This window comes from Hippichthys cyanospilos, chromosome 14, assembly GCF_059441005.1.
Source record: "Hippichthys cyanospilos isolate Australia breed blue-spotted pipefish chromosome 14, RoL_Hcya_1.0, whole genome shotgun sequence".
NCBI classification, from domain to species: domain Eukaryota; kingdom Metazoa; phylum Chordata; class Actinopteri; order Syngnathiformes; family Syngnathidae; genus Hippichthys; species Hippichthys cyanospilos.
Window position 1 is genome coordinate 3,084,190 of NC_142382.1, and position 18,834 is coordinate 3,103,023.

Sequence of the window (18,834 nt, forward strand, 5' to 3'; positions counted from 1 at the left end):
GTATTTCTGGCAAAATACACATTAATTTAAAATCTCATGAATTATTAGTGAAGAAACCTTTATTTTTAACACTTCTGTAAGTTAAAGCTAGGAAAAATTGCTACAAAAAAGGTTCAAAGTTTCTTGGTTATGGGTAAAATGTTCCAACTGTGACCAAGCTAATTTACAGGATCTCTGTGTAAAACAGGTTTTGCTGACAGCAGATTTTTTTTTTTAACAAACTCAAATTTAAAAGCTAAAGAAAGGGAAACAGTGATCACTTATCCCTTTGAGTGCACCTAACTTGTATTTCGTCTTCTTTTGTCAGGGGAACAATGCAGACCCGTCGAAACTGGAAATGTCGGGGTGGGGTGGCGGGGTAGGCGGGGAGCCAAATCATTCAGGCCGGAAGTTAAATATGATATAACCATATTCTCGTCCCTATACACACGTACACTCATGTTAGAAGTGCTTACATAAGCATGCCGGAACAAACACGCGCAAACACACACGGGTACTCACAAAGAGTTGCATCACAAGCTTACAAAGTGCTGCCTTTCAGTAGTGAGGCAGACGGACGGAGATTAAGTGCGTGTGTGGTTGGGGTGGGGGGGGGCAACCAATACATATGCATGCATCTTTTGCACATTCACTACGATAGACTTTCAATTCTTTGCCGGTACACTAATAACTGTCCATAAAGAAGAATAGCATGAAAGAAAGAAGAAAATCATACACACACCAAAACACACCTCCCCCATCTTTATGCTAATTCTGCGAGCAGGCCACAGAGTCCCTGGGGAGGCAGCAGGGTCGACTGCCTCTTCCCCTCCATCCTCATCCTTCCATTCTTTTACCCCCCAGTTCAGGACATATTCTTCCCTGTGTGTGTACACATAAAAAAAGCTACTATTCCGTCCCTATCGCATAACGCCCCCCCCCAAAAAACCTCTCCCTTCCAAGTAAGGGGCGTCAGTAGCTTGCCGAAGCTGTTGCCATGGAGACAGGTCCTATCTGCACTCTGTCCCCCTGGCATCCCTCGCTCCAGGAAGGAGAAAGAACAAGAAGATGCAAGAACGAGAGAGAGAGTTCAGATAAACATGCAAAGAGATTAAAAAAAAAAGGGGGGGGGGGGGGTTTAAATTTGTCCACCATCAATCATAGCTGCTTGTTATTGATAGGGACTATTAACAAAATCTATTAGTTATTGTTCCGAGGTGAAATTAGGAAGAGCCTTTACTAAAACCAACTGTTTTGTCGATATGGTTACGATATTTATACATTATTCCTCTTAACGGTATTGCTAACGGATCCGGTACCATTTTGTTGGTGTTGTTCAGACAAAATCCAAAATAAATATTCGACTTGACACATCATTTATCAATTTCTAAATTTACCACCAAATGTGTTTTGCATCACCAGGGCAGTGATTCTCGTATAGTGGTTTTGTGTGTACCAGGATTTGGTGGGGTGGGGGGCTGGTATCAACAAATCTAATTGAAAGACTGTAAGTCCATCCATAGTTCATTTTTTTAACACTGGGAAAGGAAAAGAACATTTTGCTTTTCAAATTAGGAGCAATCTAATTTGAAGATGAAGTAACAGATGCGCATTGTCATTAGTGACACAATTTTCCGGCAGACGAGCCAGAAATAAAACAGATGATGTTACATGATCGAGCTTCTGGACATGCTGACCAAAATATGACTTTTTTTTCCCCCATTCAAAAATGCTTTGCACTGGTCAGTAGGTATTTTGTTGACAAAAAAATATTTGACAGGGGTCATTGAAAACCTTTTGAGGACCACTGCACTAATCTGAAGGTAAAAAGTTTATAAGGAAGTGGATAGTTGTTAGTGGATAGACGTTATTAGAACCGACAACCCCTCGGTCACTGGATAACCCACTTTTAACCCACAAACTGTTGCAATAAAACAACTCTGTGAGGTGAGATGTATATTTTCTGAACGTTTAGTTTGCTTGTGTTACACAGAAAATAAACGCGAGTAATTTGAGACTCCCAAGATCCTGTGTTGAGCAAGTTGTGAACTGAGGGGAATGCTAACTTGAGCAACAAGATTTACGCGCACCAGCTGCAAGGTGCGCTTGTTAGCTGGTGTGGCTAAACGCTATACCTGAGGTCTCTTAGGACTTCGGTCCGCGGGGACCAGGCCTGAACCACCCAATCGCCTTAAATCCCAAACGGTTACGGAAACAGAGATAAAAGAACAGCAACTATCTCTAACCTGAGGCTAAAAGGAACTACTACTTACAGTGCAGAAAATACGGTACCTATGCTAAGTTACAGTGAAATGCTGCGGAAGACCAAATTCAGTCCATAGATGCACAATACACTTGAACGTTTTGTTTTGGAAGTGTGATTACGGTGATGAAGCAATTCTTTCATTGAAGCACATGATAAATTCCCCCAAAACCAAAGAGACACTTTAAAAAAAAAAAGAGGAAAAAATGTCCTGGAGTATTTAGGCTACCGTGAGCCTAAATTATATTTTAATGGGCTGCTACTGGCACTATATTAAAGGCAACTCTTTCATATATTTCATATCTGTACAGACATCCGCCTGCTCGATTGGCTAATCCAAAGAGTGTTTCACTTTGCTTGGTGTAATGATTCCTGTCAACCTCCGGAAAAGTGTACAGCAAGCTCAGCACTGTTCCGCATGATTTGTGTACACAAGCAATACATGATCTTTAAAACGCCAAACAGCTCTATTAATTTGCACTGGACCCAACTTCCTACGCCGCAATTCTCTCTAGCGAACACTTGCTAATAAGGGAGTCGGTGTGTGATTAAATGATTAGGCAATTATTGTTTGACATGATCAAATACACTTAAAGAAGAAAAGTCACTCATCTGGGCATTTTCCTGTTGCAGAGGAAAAACTTTGTTTAAATCCCAACGAATTGGAAAACCAAATGGATGCCCACAATGTGTTTCTTTAACAGGAATCGAGTCATGGGTTCTAATTGCTATTGATGTTACAGGAAAAAAAAGCTAACCTTAATATGATTTGACACCGAAAAAGTCAACTGAACCCTTGAATAAAGAATGCGACTTGAGCAGTTCACGGTCTTTCTTACTTGGAGGTAGTCTCTGACATCAGTGCCTGCAGGGTGAGGAGGAGGTGATCGCTTTTTTTTTTTTTTTTTTGCCGTGCAGGTTAGAAGGTTTTGATCATCTGGCCGCAGGCAAACAACCGCAGATGCGCGACATAAAGCGAGCAACCTTTGATGTCGACCGTAAACATTCAGAGTGGGGCTTCAAGATGCTGTGGGTGTGTGGCCTCGAGTATTTCTGTGGTGTCTTCGAAACTTTTTACGCCAACATGTCTTCTGCAGCTTCCTTGCTACGTTTGGTTAGGCTGTATTCACAATCTCTGCTCTTAAGTGGATATGTCTCATGGCAGCGTAATGACAGGAAAACACAGCATCTGAATCAAGACAGATCCCTGTAGAAAACGATGGCACAAATATGGTTCCAGCAGAGCGTCGAGGCAGATGTTTTCAGTCGACCTACTTTTACTTTCATTTTTATGTTTACCCGACTTGGTTGACTTTTTTTTCCCAGCCCTAGTATTGTGTGCGTTTTTTTTTTTTGTGAAACTAAAGCTTACCTCCAGTGCGCAGAAGAACAAACATGTTTTATTAAGAAAAAACTAGCGTATTATCTTAATTTCAGATTGTTTATTGATAAAATTCGACTGACTTGTCTGATTGTTTTGTTGACATTTCCTTTAGTGCAGCTCCATCTAGTGGATGCATAACGCAACCCTAGCCACTACTGTAGCTTCTACTCTATGCGCTTTATAATTCGGTGCGCCTTATATATATGACAACAGTTTTAAAATGGGTCAGTCGGTGAAGGTGCACCTTATAATTTGGTGTGCCTTACAATGCAGAGGATACGGTACATCCAAAATGTGTTATGGATTATGTTGGTTATATTAAAGCAAGCTTATAATAGCTAGGAGAAACACTTCATGAGACAACATGCGTACAGCCATACTTGGCTGAAGGGGGCGGATATGTTACGCAGCAGGGTTAACAGCCGTCTTGGCAGGCCTTATTAAGACCTTTTCTACAGACGCTTATTTGGGTCATCTTGCAGGAAAAAAAAAAAACAGATTAATAGCAACAATGGTGGGTGTGCAAGGGATGGCTCAATCCGGTTCTAACATGGCACATTAAAATTAACTAGAGGGGTTGTTTTGGCAAATAGAAGCTGAGACAAGAAAATAAGAAGACCAGATTTATTCAATTTTCCTTTAACCATATTAATAATTCAAAGTGGGAAACGGGATGCACACGATAACATGTGAAGTAAAAATACTCAGATATCAAATTACATTTGGCCATTTTGGCATCCAGTCGTGAGAAGCTAACCACGCTAGTAACAGCGCAGCATGGAAACAGAAGCATTTTCCGTCTCACATGCAGGGTCGTAAGACTGGACGGATCAATAGTGCTCAACACATTATTGACCAGTGCCTGATACCTTTCACAGGGATAAAAACAGGGACATAAACATGAGATGAAAGGGGAGGAGGTATAAATATATGTGTTGCCTGTTTGTGAGTCCCTGTCTGGAGAGGCCACTAATCTACATCCTGCTTCACACTGATATGTACCTCATCACCGTCTCCTTGACCCAATGTCCTTAGTGCACATCGAGAGCGAGAGATAGAGAGTGAAAGCGAGAGAGAGAGAGAAATAGGGGGGGGGGTAAGGGGAGGGAATGGCGGTATGGAGAAGAAGGTAGGCAAAAAGAGCTGACTGCGGTGATCCAGCTAATTTATCAGGCCAGTCAAAACACGGCCATTGCGCTCAACAGGATGAGGGGGACGCAACGTCGGACAGACAGAAAGCCCAGCTGCTCCTCAAAACTGGCACAGGGCTTGGGTGCTGAAAGCAGACGGGCGCACACACGCATACAACGCACACACACAGAGCGGATGACGGCACTAATACACGCCGCAGACACAACATCCACTCAGCTCGCACTCCACAGAGACGGCGCAGAAGCCAAGAAAAAGACTGGGATATAAAGCGTGAAGCTTAAAAAAAAAAAAAAAAAAAAAGAATATATATCTACCGCTGCCACTGTATGGAGGAAACGGAATGTAGGAGCAGACATTTTTTCCTCTTTGTCGGCTCACTTTTTTTTTTAACAAAGACAACTTAGCGTTATTCAATTAATCGTTTCGGCCTAATAAACTAGTTCCTTTGCACTGTATTAAAGGAGAAATCAAGTCAGAAAGCTTCTTGGCAATAATATGAACTTATGTGCCACCAATTAGTCTACAAAACGACATTCTGATCAATATTACGTCTAGGGAATACGAACAGCAAAATCCACCCAATTTTATCCATCTCAGGGGTAAACATTTTGTTGCTTTCCTTCGATTGAAAACGACATCACTGGCTCAGTTGACGACCAATCACGGCTCACCTGGGCTGTGATTGGTCAGTACTTGAGCCTTGAACAACAGTGGTGTAGTTTTTTTCCTCTTTTGAACATGAGATGAAACGGGACATTTAAAGTCAACTGATGACTTTTGAGCTCTGGCAAACCAAAACAGCAGCACTGAAAGAGTCTCTCAGAATATGTGTAAAAACATGATGTGTAGACAGTCTTTCAGGGATTAATATAAGTAGTAAGTAGTGACAGCCTGATATGGTCCCTTTAGGATGAATACGATAGATTATTAGTCGTCAAGGAGCCTGATAATCAATAAATGGAGCCGATTTTCATTTTTAGTAAATTGGAAAATATCTGTGTAATTTTTAAAAACATTTTAAGAATTCAAACTCCAACTCAACTTGAAATGTCTTTTTTCTTGGCTTCCTACCATAACCTCATACATCACACATCGGTGAGTTTCTTTCCTAAAATGCTCTTGATTGGTCAGTCCACTGGCATGGGTGTTATTTTTATTTATTTATTTATTTTAATAAACCAAGAACCTCCTCATAGTTACCTGAAATTTTAAAAATATACTAACTGAATTGAAGTTAACACAGTTTTTCAATTATTCATTGGCCATCAGATTTTTGCAAAAAGCTGATGACGATTATCGCCAAAATGCCGATAATCAGTCCGTCCCGACTCCGATGCACGTGTTTTTACACTGTTGCTAACCAAAACAGAATCACCAAATGAAGTCAACAGCCTCTTGGTTGAGTCTATTTCATGTGCGAAATGAGACCTTTCTAAATTCAAATGAAAGAAGACTCAAGGACTCACTAGAAGTCGTGTGGAGTCAAAAGGACTAGACGCATTGTAAAGAGGCGCCCAGCAGGACCAATGCATCTTTTGTTTACCAGATCGACCCCCACACAAACTGTAATTACCACACACAGGAAAAAACAACTACTGTTGAAGATAGTCGAGATAAAGAGCCCCGAAAGGCCTTCATCTCATCCCCGGGATAACACCTCATAAACGCCAAGCGGCCCCTAAAACCGGGCCTAAACTATTGTGGGAAAGATAAAACCAATGAACAAAAGTCTTTCCTTTATTTGTCGAGCTAGCGGTCCACCAACGGAGAAGACCTGTGCTTGGGGGGGGTTGGAGGGGCCTCAGGGGGTCCGGAGCCAAAATTAAACCAGGCCTGTCTCCTTGGCTTCGTCACTGTTAGATAGAGACAGTGAGCGACCGTGTCGGACAGTCACACGCGCACTTGGGGTTGTTAGCCCATCCGCCCTACCTCCTTATACAGGCCAAACATGCCCCAAGTCATTGAAGACACACACATGATGACATCATCACACAACAATCACAGGCACAAATCACCCCCCCACACACACACAATCCGACATACTACTTTGTCCATGCAATTACACACACAAACATCTCTATAGAACCTACACACTTACACAAACAATCACAATATCGCGGCCATAAAAAAAAAAAAACATCATAAAGACGTGCAAAAAGGGTCACGTGGAATTTAATTCTTGTTTGACTTTGACCAGTAAGATGCAACCTTATATGCACATCGCAAACCAATAGGTTAAGATATCTAAGGGCAGTGACTATTTTTTTTTTCAAATCTATGTAAATGTTAAATCTTGCAATAATATCCATAATGCATCTTTAAAGACCCATATCGCGGTGGTTCTTGTACAGGGGTGAGTTCATGACAGAAAGAGTCATTTCTTTCTTTTCACAACAAGAGCAAATTAATTGAAACATGAAACAACCATCAATTCCATGTTTTCTTCCATTTTGAGTACACATATTGTCATTAGTGACGCAATTTTCTGGCAGGGTAACGAGAAATAAAACAGATGACGTTACATGATCTTCATTCTGGAGTTGTTTAGCAAAAAAATGCCTAGAGATAAGTATGACTGAAAACTTAGTCCCAAAGTTTTTTAAATCAGACATGGACACGCTTTCAAGACTTTTTTTTTCATCCAGAAATCCCTTGTGTTTAGGGGGTATTTATGTGATAAAATATGAATCATAATATCACCCTTACGATCACAATTATCACACAAACACCAAAAAGAAAATTAAAACAAATCCCAGATGCATTAATACAGATTCAACTCAATCACACACACTCACACACACTCACATACACAAATCCCTGGTTTAGCATCAACCCAGCACCAGGATTACGGGATTAGAACTCTATTCCATTATCTCTCCATACTACTGTATATTGTATACACGCACACATGGATGGACACACACACACACACACACACACACACACACACACACACACACACACACACAAACAATCTTGACCAGAAGGTATTTATCTTAACACATGACGTGACGTTTACGCAGCAGATGATAGAGTTACAGTGTCTTCTTCATGCTTTCAAATCACAAGACATTTTCTCGGGGCGCTTTCTGTATACTTGCTTCTGGAACACTACTGACGCATTTCTGTGGTTCTCAGCGCACGTGTATGTCTCCTTTAAGCGTCCATCGTGGAATGTTAAATCAATTTTGGACCGAGTGTGCGTTTTGGCGAGAGAACGGCAAATAAGAGCTGAAAAGAGAGCGCGTCACTTACATAGTCATGGAAGGCCTTGGCCTCGCTGGAGTGCTCGCATGTCTCCCGTCGGTCTGGAGCGGCGCAATATAAATCCCAGAATACACTGAAAAGCAAGAAGAGGGGCAAGTTAAAGAGAATCTAAATATGTCCTCTAAATTATGTGACTGCCAAATTTGAATAACTGAAAAGAAAATAGCCAATATGTATATTTTTTTATATTTTATATATTTATTCCCAGCATCGTACGCCGTAACCAGTGCAAAGCCCTAAAACTGAGTGCTGTGCCATCCATGTCTGATTTATCAAACATGTAACATGATTCATTTTATTTTTGGCTCATCTGCCAGGAAATTGCATCACTAATGACGACACGCATCTGGTCAAGACTCAACAAAATAGGTACGGTATATGTTTTGCAAGGGAATCACTATTACACAATTCAGCAACATGTTGTTTTATGTTCCACTTTATTTGCTCTTAATTTGAAAAGAAAACCACACTGTTCCTATTACAGCATTAAAAAGCATTCAATTAGACGTGGTGAGAACTGCAGAAACCCTGCTAAAAAAATACCCTCCCACAAACCCCATTTGAGAACAACTTATAGCGTAATGGCGCCGCAACATACAGTAGATGCCACTGTATATAGCTTCAGCAATAGGCAACTGGTTATCGACTTGGGGGTACAGGGGGTGCCTTGGTCCCTAACTGCCACCAATCGCAAGGGTTCGGTCCAAAAGCAAAAGGGTAGCCGCTAGTCCTAAACAAACACTTTCTCTCTATCATGGCTCTATCAATGCGGTGCTCTTAACCTCTTCTGCACTTGAGAGCCATTGTAACGGGGACTCGATGCCCCCGCAATCATCCTTTCACTATTCGTAAATATACTGGTGTCCATGGACACCTTGCTGACACCAAGTGACAAGGCAGGAAATTTAACGCGACAAGCACCAATACTAATTTCAATTCCAGTCTAATTAGGCAAGCAAACGTGGGAAACGCCCCGCGTTATAAATACAGCGGCAACACAATCGGGCTAAGTGTCTAAGAGGTCCTAAAAGGATCTGTCTTTGCATATCGATTGGAAGCGAGTGCGCTAGGAACGGGGTGAAACACCGATGCAGTTAAACACAGATCCAATCAGACGTCAACCCTCCCCATGTCCCGCTAATTGCTGACGGTGATGCCCAACCCGTGTGAACTTATGGATGTTTTGATCCGAAAAGTCAACTAATTATCCGACTTAGCCTCCCTGTACCATGAGGTCAGGGTGCAGCGGGGGTGCCCCGCTGGAATACATATCAATGCTGAAGGATGCCAAGAAACTGGTTTGGTCACAGAAGCCAAAAGACCAAAAACAAAGAAAACAAAGCGAAGCTACAACAACGTCTCGCGCCCTTTATCAATGGCAAATCCTCAAGATGATCACTGAACTTAAACGCTAAGCCCTTGACCACATTTGACGGCGTATCCTCAATTTTGGATCCATTATCTGGGTGTAGGACAAAGTGGTTCTGACGCGCACCCCTGGAGGAATGTAAAATTCGAATCAGCATTTCCGCAGGTATCAGGAAATCAAATTGAATGTTTTTTAATGCCTCGACAGGAATAGTATGTTTTTCTTTTCAAATTACGAGCAAATTCAGTGGAACATGAAGCAACTTTCTGCTAAATTGCGTTATAGAGACTCCTTTACTCTTATAGAGACTCCTTTACTCATGATGTATACCTTTGTTTTGTGAAGTTTAACACGGATGCGCATTATCATCAGTGACGCAATTATCTAGCAGAAAAACCAGAAAAAATATTGAAATGACACCATCTTCTGGAGTTGTTGAATAAAATATGCGTGGAGATGCCACTATTCTGTGTTGCCTAATTCTAATAGGAACTCATTAAGGCAAATTCAATAGCAGGAGTTTGATCCAGTTCAAAACAAAATTATTTTTATTGTGTCACACCGGGCATTTTTTCCCCCCACTATCATTCAGAGATTTCTCAAAAATGGGATTAGAAAAAAGAAAAAAAAAATGGCAACGCTGAACCCTGTGATGCTTCCAATTCTGGATCTCATTCGGATGAATTTTTCAGGAATGTTGAAACCTTGGAATTTGCGCAAAATGTCTGCTTCCATCCCACAGGCCTCTGATTAATTTCCAGTCATGAGTCATTGCAAACTTTTCACGCACCCTTCACGTCATATCAAACATGTCAAAAAGGTCTAAAATAATTATGACTTCCAATTGATCTACAAGCACACCCGCCATAACCGCAAACTGCTCTACTGAAGCCAAATGTCCATTTAGGACCGCGTCAAAGTGTTTATTCACATTTTACGCATGTTCAGCGGGATGATAGACCGTGACATCCTAAATCTTTTTCTACAAGTTAACCCGGGTTGTAACCTCTCTGAATTATTATTCCGTCCATCCTCTTAGTAGCTATTAAAAACACGTCCTTGGGTTTTCATATTGCTGATGGTGCGCCGCCGGCCCGGGCGCTCATTCTTATGACTCAGCAGAATCATTACCCGAGGTTAAAAGTTACACTACTGTAATTTCCCCACCCCCAAACATCATTTTACATGAAATATTTGCTCTACAGTAATACCCACATTGCTAATTTCGCCCCGAACCGTCAAGGCTAACGCTGCCAATGATCAATCAATCCGATCTCCCGATACAGTAAATATCATCAATCATTTCGAATGTATCGCCGTCATTTTCTTGGATCCAAGCAAATAATTATTTTCCGGAAGCGAGAAGAACGCTTAAAAGTTGTTACTGATTCCTAAAGCAAAGACTGCGCAAAAAGACCGTTAAACCTAAATGTGCGTTAAACTGTCAATAAAAGGAATTTTAGCATTCGCTGCCGATCGCGTTGACTCAATAGTCCGAGCTAATATATGCGCCTGTAAAACAGCTTCGCTTTTAATTGAGCGAGCTAATTTATTGCGGCCCTCGGGGTCCGGTTCAGACACTTACTCTGGGCTACGTCCAAGTCTCGGCAGTGCCGCGTCGCAAATTGGAGTGGGTAAACTCGGATTAGGCTCGACTTGAATCCGGGGCTCCGAACAATCTGCTTAAGGTGAGGACTTTAATGTCACCTACTGTGGTGACTGTAAGCAGCCGGCGGTCTTTTCTATCCCCTTAGGACGCAACCCATATGCTGTTAATAACGCGTAGTGGTAAAAGGACATCTGATGAGAGCACTTCTATTGCTCCTTCATAGAACAAGCAAAATGGCTGATTTTAAGTGTTACTCCTGTGGTCAAGCCTTAGCCGGGGGCATAAATGACAGTGACTAAGGGTTTGAGGGGGAGAGGGGTGGCACAAAAGGAGACTGGAATGCAATGGGATAATCTGCTAAGATTCCTTCTTCTGCGCGAACAAAAGGAGAAAAAGTGTGTGCGTGTCTATGTGTGCGCGGGGTGGGTGGGGGGCACAAAGGGGTGAGGATGGGGAGGCCATCCATTTTCCCAACCATCTGGATCCATTGTTTCAGGAAGGGGGGAGCAATGCTGGAGGAGGGGAGGGGAGAGGATGGAGAGTGAAGGTGGGTGGGAGGGGTTTTGATGTGGAGCAGTTCAAGGGTGGGGAGGTCAAAGCCTCAGTGACTCTGGTCAACCGCAAGACTCAACCGGCACACCCCGGGTGACAAGCTTATTTTTCTTTTTTTTAATGCTTAAACGCAACGACTGTGACTTCGGTCGCGTATTACAAATGTGGCTGGGATGACAGACCTTACTGCAGTCCTTCTCAAACAGTGGCGCAGGCCCCCCCGGGGGGGCGCGATGCGATGCTAAGGATGACCCCAGGGAAAAGGCTTTGGTTTTGTCATGTCAAGTGTAATTGCGACAAAATAAGGAAATACGTTTTGATTTTATTTTTTAACACAATTTGACGCGCTTGGTTATTTTTTCTGTTTTTAACCTGTAAAAACACTGTAAATAAATACTTAAATGTTGTTGAAAGTTGATTTATATTTTTGTATATAGCCTTTTTCCTTTTTTTTTCTCCTCTTTTTCCATTTTTATAGATATGAAATTTTATTTACGTTATAGTCGGCGCAGCGAGTGAGGGGGCCGCGAAAGGTTTTTCTTAGCTTTACTGGAACCTGCCTCGGTTTTTCGGGTTTTGCCCGATTTTCTTGATTATCTTAGGCAACCTGAGCATGCATTCGTTAAATGGTCCTCCATCGTATGTAGGAACCATTTTTCGTGTGCAGCCTCCGCTCTGATTTGGCTCGCTCCCATTGCCTAGTGTTATAAATACATTTTCCATGATTTGTACTATGTGTCTCTGTTCTATTCAAAGAGGAAGCAGTGTAATAACGTGCGAAGGCTCATCGAAATTGGTGATACTCACCACCACCACGAATGGAGAAATCCGGGAGGTTCCCCTAATGTGATGTTCTTTTCCCATCGTATCTGAGAAAGAAAGAAGACTCACAGTCAGTACCATGTTCAAGGGCTACAAACCATTAGCATTTTGTTCCTTTCAGACATTTGTTATGTAGTATGGAATAGCAAAGACTGATTTTGGAGAGGCCCACATCGGGTGTTGCTAAGTTGGGCGCTCAAGCCAGGAAAGCGCGACGTAACTTTATCGGGTGCCCTCATAAAAAATGCACGCCACACCTCGCCCGTCGCCGTCGCTCATGCAATCGTCATGAGAACAACAGCGACAACATCCAGTGTCTAACGTGCTTTAGCATGCAATTTTGCTTTTTTTTTTTTTGCAGGATACGCCTTATCTGAATGTTCTGAACTTGGAAAGCGTGGTGACCTAGTGGTTAGCACATCAGGTGCTCCAGCTTCCTAACATTCCACATGCATGTTACGTACTTTCAGTGAAGACTCTAAATTCTCCTTACATGTGAATGGAAGTGTGAATTATTGTCAAGATGTTCCCACTCATTACCGTTTTGATGGCTTCCTGAGATTTTAAATAGTCAAGATTTCAGTAACCGCTAATACTGGCTGTCACAGATAATGAACCGAAGGAACAATATGATGGGACGAGTTTTTCCCCCTGCTTCGAGCAGAGAGGGGAGGGATGAGCAGTTACGCGTGAAGGGAGGGAACAAAACAGACCGTAAACGTGAAAGCGTTTTTGCTCTGTTATCTCCGAGGCATTGTCCTTTAAAAAATAACGCCAGTGAGTTTCAACAGCAGACCTTGCTTAACTGCCACAATTAAAGTCGAAGCTAAAGGATGGCCAGGATTGGCTAAAGCCACTCCTCGTCAATCTGCCACCCCCTACTAAGTGGAAAATGTTGTTCGTCATTCTTAGAGCCCTTGATACTCTCCCACAGATTTCTTTTTAATGAACTACATAATTAAATGATAACTATGCAATTGAATACAAACTTTAAAGAAATCGGTTTTGCTCTGGGTGGCGTGACAAAGAAATACAAACGCATGCTCAGCTACCCCTCGCTTTGCCCATCCACGTGTGCAAAAGTTCAATTTTACGATTCAGCTCATTTTCAAATAGAATTCTGCGCTTTAAGTGTTGAACCTTCGGCTAGTCTGCCGAAAGCATGAGGACATATTCTGAAGACACTTAGGGACTACGGCGTCCTTTAAGGTCTAAAGTAGCGGCAAATCTTACTTCAGACAGGAAGGTCTGTGCTGACTTCTGTGCTCCCACGTGTAGTAGGTACTCGTACACATACAAGGCCAACCTGCAATAAAAACATGAAGTTAAAGACAAAACTTTCTCAAACGCACTTATCAATTAATGAATTATCGATTAGTCGTCGCGCCCTTAATTTGAACCATTATCTGTGAGAACTCACCATGCGGCTGAGTTCCAAAAGTAAAGTCAGTCGAGAAAAAACGGCATTTACATTTTTCAAAAAGCAGGGGACACACGGTCCATTAACACACACTGAAATGGTGCTGAGAAGTCGGGGAAAACCCCCTATTGACCTGACGCTGTGCTCCCCGACTCCCTCACTTAGTCATGTTTAATAGGCCGATAATGGACCATCAATCGAGCGGCGGCGTGGATATGACAGTGCGCTTTAGGTAGAAAGACCTCTAGACGGACAATCCCGTTTTAATGAGAGCGAAGGTAGATTCTGTTGGGTCATCGGTCGGTTGATGAAACGCGGTTTGGAGATAATCTGTACGCCGCGCAAAGCTTTGATGCCGTGTCAGCTATTGAGGATTCGGACGGCGGCTAAATGAGGGCATTTAGCGCTAAAATTTTGAGACAGTGTAAATTCATTTTTCATCTTCTCGTACCGGTGCAAAAAGTACGTTTGCTTTTTTAAATTCATAATTCTTGACATTTTTTTGTTGCTGACTAACTTCTGTTCTTTTGTTTATGAAAAAGAGCTAAATCATGAAATTGAGGTTTTGGTTAACTGTTTACAATAGATATCAACTACTTAAGATAGATATTAACTACTTAAATGTTATTTTATTTATTATTTTTATAATGTGGTGTGCCTTATGTATGAAAATAAGTTTTATAAGGTGCACCGCATTATAAGATAGATATAATATAAGATATAGAATAGAAGCTACAGTAGTGGCCGGTGTTGCATTATGCATCCACTAGATGGAGCCGCGCTAAAGGGAATGTCAACAAACAGACATGTCAGTCAAAACTTTATTAAGAGAAAATCAGAAATGAAGACTAAAGATGATTTGTGGAAAGTACTTTCTGAAGAATGGGGAAAAATACCGCAATGATATTAAAAGACTGTTTAGATCAACAAATCAAGAGTTAAAAGAATATAATTGATTCAATTAAATATTAAACTTATTTTTTTACTGTTGAACTAAAAATAGTTTCTGGATTTATTACATAGAACCGCGCTTTCTTTTACAAAAACTTGCAGTTTTTGCGCCTTGTCCCCATATTAGAGTTGCTTCAAAATTGGGAGCATATCAAAATTGTGATTAAAATCCCAGAAGTACTGAAATAAATTGATATTTTATTCTTTGGCCATATCATCCAGCAAGATCATGCTGGGGAAAACGCTGGAAGCTTTATTTATTTATTTTTGGTATCGGAAGAAATTCATCAAATCGCTGAATGAAAGAATACAAAAAGTAACCGCTGTTTTGAATAATAATAATCTCATTGTTATTTTCAAGTTGCATAATCAAATGGCAAGACATCAATTAATAACCTTCTCACCCGGCCCTACTTAAAACAAAGTTACAAATAAGTGTTGACTGCCTGAGGTGACTCCATGCGCGAAGGCAATCACACAAAAAAAAAAGGTTGTATTGTTTTCAGTTTACCGCAACAAACGCCACACGAGACGAGAGCGGCGATGATTAACGTAAAGGTTGAGCTCGCCGCACTTTGATGACAATCACCGCCAATGAGTCATCCGCTCTGGCCTCCGGCGATGATCATAATTTATGCCGAGATGCTACTTTGGCAGGTTGTTTCTCAGGGAAGGACGAATGAAAACTTCTCTTGCTCAACAAAGACTAAAGAAGCTCCCTGGATGGACGAAAGGCGACCAAACATGTTTTTCCTCACTGTGACGCAAGTCTCCCGCGTTAGACAGGTTCTCCGAGATGTCTTAAAATGTTGCGAAAAATCAATAAAAAGTGGAAAAGAGAAGTTCCGATGTAACACTCCTTACAACTTATAAAACAATGAAAACCAGAATTAGATATTTCAATAGACTTTACTTTCAACTTTGGTTTACTTACAGTACAGTACTTTTGTGATGTGTAAGGTATTTTTAGGGCATCAAAATAGGAACAAAATATTTATTTTGTACAGTTTTGGGTTGAAAAAAAGTCCTATTTGTTCATTAAAGTCAAACTTTTCTGTACCCTTTTTTTTTAGGTTATTCATATTACGGCTGCAAATAATTATTTCCATAATACATGAAACCATGTTTTTTAACCCTATTAGCTGATTACGTCTCCATTACTGGTTTGCTCTGTATCACGTCAGAAAATAGAGAAAAAAAAAAAAAATCAACACTGAACATTAATTTTAAAGTCAAATCAAATGTTTGCAATTTTGTTACGGTACGGTATCAAAAGTATAGGTGGTGTCAGTACCTGGCACTGGTGACCACTTAAGAATTGAGAACTTGTTATGGTATCTGTCTGCAAAAAGGCGGTATGCTAAATGAGGCTAATGATTTAACCCCATAAAACTTCGTGATTTTGTACCCAACTCCACTTGTGTGGCTGGGAGATGTTTACATTTCTTAGCCACTTTTCAAGATCCGATGCCAAGCCTGAAGATGAGATGAATGTGTATTTAAAACAAGCAAATAGCTTAGCATTTATCCTGTTAGCATACTGCTAATGTTAACACAAAACGGGAAATAACCCTTTAAAAAACAGATACTAAAACACAAAAGGTGCAGCAACACTGATAGACATTAAATACAAATTATATAAAGTTTTATATATATATATATATATATATATATATATATATATATATATATATATATATATATATATATATATATATATTAGTTTTTTGTTATTTTTCTCACTTAAAAAAATCTTCTTTGGTCTTAGGAGGAGGAGAGTTGTGCGCTGGACCAGATTAATACCATTTCTATTTGTTTCAAAGGAAAAGATTATTCGACATAGGCGATTTAAGTTCCAAGCGTGATCAAGGAAAGAACTGAACTCATATCTCAAGGGACCACTGTTCAGGATACTAACACAAGTATTATGCATACGGAAGCTGACCATCTTTAAAGTTTGAAAAAGTCCAAGACCAAAGACTGAGGCTGCAGTGTTGTTGACAACACCGCACACCCGGACATGCACACAAAGTCTCTTACACACACACACTTGACCACACGGCCGCAAGGAACCTGACCACTTTCCTTAGAGCACCGAGCAATTTGTAGGTCACAAAGCTTCTAGTGACCATTGGTGTAGAGTGTAAGACACTGTCACTTGCAGGTCACGACCATTTTGGGCCACACACACACACACACACACACACACACACACACACACGTGGTCTGCTTACCTACACACACACATTCATCTCCTTGTAGAGAATTTCAACCAAAGCTGCTAAATATGGGACATTTCATTCATGTTTACATGGTGGAAGGGAGACTTTCAATGAAATTTTTACCGACTGTGTACAGTATCCTTTTGCATTATTCAAGTTCATAGAAGCTTGAGCAGAGGGGGGAAAAAAAAAGTTAACGAGACGTATAAGAAGAAACGTATCATATGGGAGGAGCAGGTGTACAAATGATCAAAGGGGAGCAATTGGGAGCGTTTATGAACAGAAGCTCTTGGAGACTGACAAAATTGTGTCGGGTTTAACTCATTAGTCAGAACAGTTATGAGACCGAAAACGGCAACAATATCGCAAGGTAAGGGAGACGATTTTTTTATCCAAATAGCGACTGTGGGGAGCCATAAAACGGATCGTTGCAGTAAAGAGGAGACTGTGGATCATAAAAGTGCTGCTACAGGACAAGCTAACAGTGGATGAATTTGTTTTGGTTATCCTGACGGATAAAAATATCCAACGGGGGACTCTCTGCAGCGAGGGAACGAGCCACCACAGTGGAATGGAGACTGCGGAGCAGGACAGGGTGACTTTTACGATACCAATACCTTAGCCTAGATTAACGGTTTGTTTGATCAAGGTAGGTGAAAATTTGCATTGCATGTGGAGATGAGATAGTGATCATTTTTTATATTTTCATATATTTTATATACTTCATATACCTTTGCATGTGTTGATCATTAATTTTAAATTTCACCTAGTTAAGTTAATTTTCCATGACTGAGTATTGTTAAATTGTATGTCTGCATGTGCTGCTACACTATTTGTGGTCCATACATTGCTTGAAAGTTCAATTATGTACAGGCAGTACATCAAATAGTTTTTTTTCAGCCAAGCACCCCCAAACCAGAACAAAGAATTTTTGTATGAAAAAAAAAATGCTTAAAACAGTGCTGTGCATTCAGTGTTTGCTTTATCAAACCCTGCAACTACGTTTGTAGTGGTATCTCAAAGCAAATTTTATTTTTATTATTTAATTTTATTATTAACAACTTTTAATGAGGCATCTGCCAAAGGACTGCATCACGGATACATGTGTATACAACTTTACAAAATAAAGGCTTAAAAATGTCACAGTTTAGTACACAACAAAACTCAGCAATAAGTTGCTTCATGTTTCAATAAATTTGCTCTTGATTAGAAAAGAAAAACGGACTGTTCATATCACAGAACTAAAGAGCATTCAATGAGATTCGCCGATGCCTTGTTGAAATTTCACGTACCCCTGAAGTGCCTTCAAGTATCCCATGTGAGAAGCACTGGCCTAGAGTAATGTCAAATACCGATATCGATCTGATATCAGCAAGAATGTCACATGTTTTTTATTTATTTTTGGGTATGAAACGTAAGTAGAGGCTTGATCATTTGATATTATTCAAACAAAGAACAACAGTCAGCAACAGACATTGCAAGATAGTAGAACAGGAGCAAACCCTGAAATGGATTGCTTGTATATACGTGTTAATATTGGAGATTTTGGATGGGGACAGAGTAATAATCCAATGTTGTTTTTCTGGATATCAATATCGAATCGAGACAGCACTAATATTATAGCGATAAGGCAAAGAAATGAAAGAAAAAGGAACTAAAATTCTCAGGTAAACAGTAAGAGGAGGCTTCTCTTTGTGCTCCTCTGGCGAGAAGAAACATTGAGTGAAAATGGCGATTGCTGCATTGGCTTCAGGTTAGCTCTCGCAAAAGTGCAAAACCTTCCCGGGACCGCCACACCTCGCCCCAGCACTTGGCCGAGGAAGCGTCTTGACAATAGCGAGTGC

The 18,834-nt window shown here is 40.8% G+C and overlaps 1 protein-coding gene across 5 annotated transcripts in view; it reads right to left on the reverse strand.

Annotated features, from left to right (window-relative positions):
- LOC148412533 (single-stranded DNA-binding protein 3) overlaps positions 1–18,834 on the reverse strand; it is a 34,633-nt gene that overhangs the window by 13,512 nt on the left and 2,287 nt on the right. For all 5 annotated transcript variants that reach the window (XM_088432992.1, XM_088432991.1, XM_088432990.1 and 2 more), the window contains exons 2-4: positions 13,631–13,703; positions 12,383–12,444; positions 8,034–8,118 (exon numbers count right to left, since the gene is read on the reverse strand). In XM_088432992.1, the coding sequence (XP_088289118.1) occupies positions 8,034–8,118; positions 12,383–12,444; positions 13,631–13,703 (220 nt within the window). The remainder of the gene's footprint in view (positions 1–8,033; positions 8,119–12,382; positions 12,445–13,630; positions 13,704–18,834) is intronic.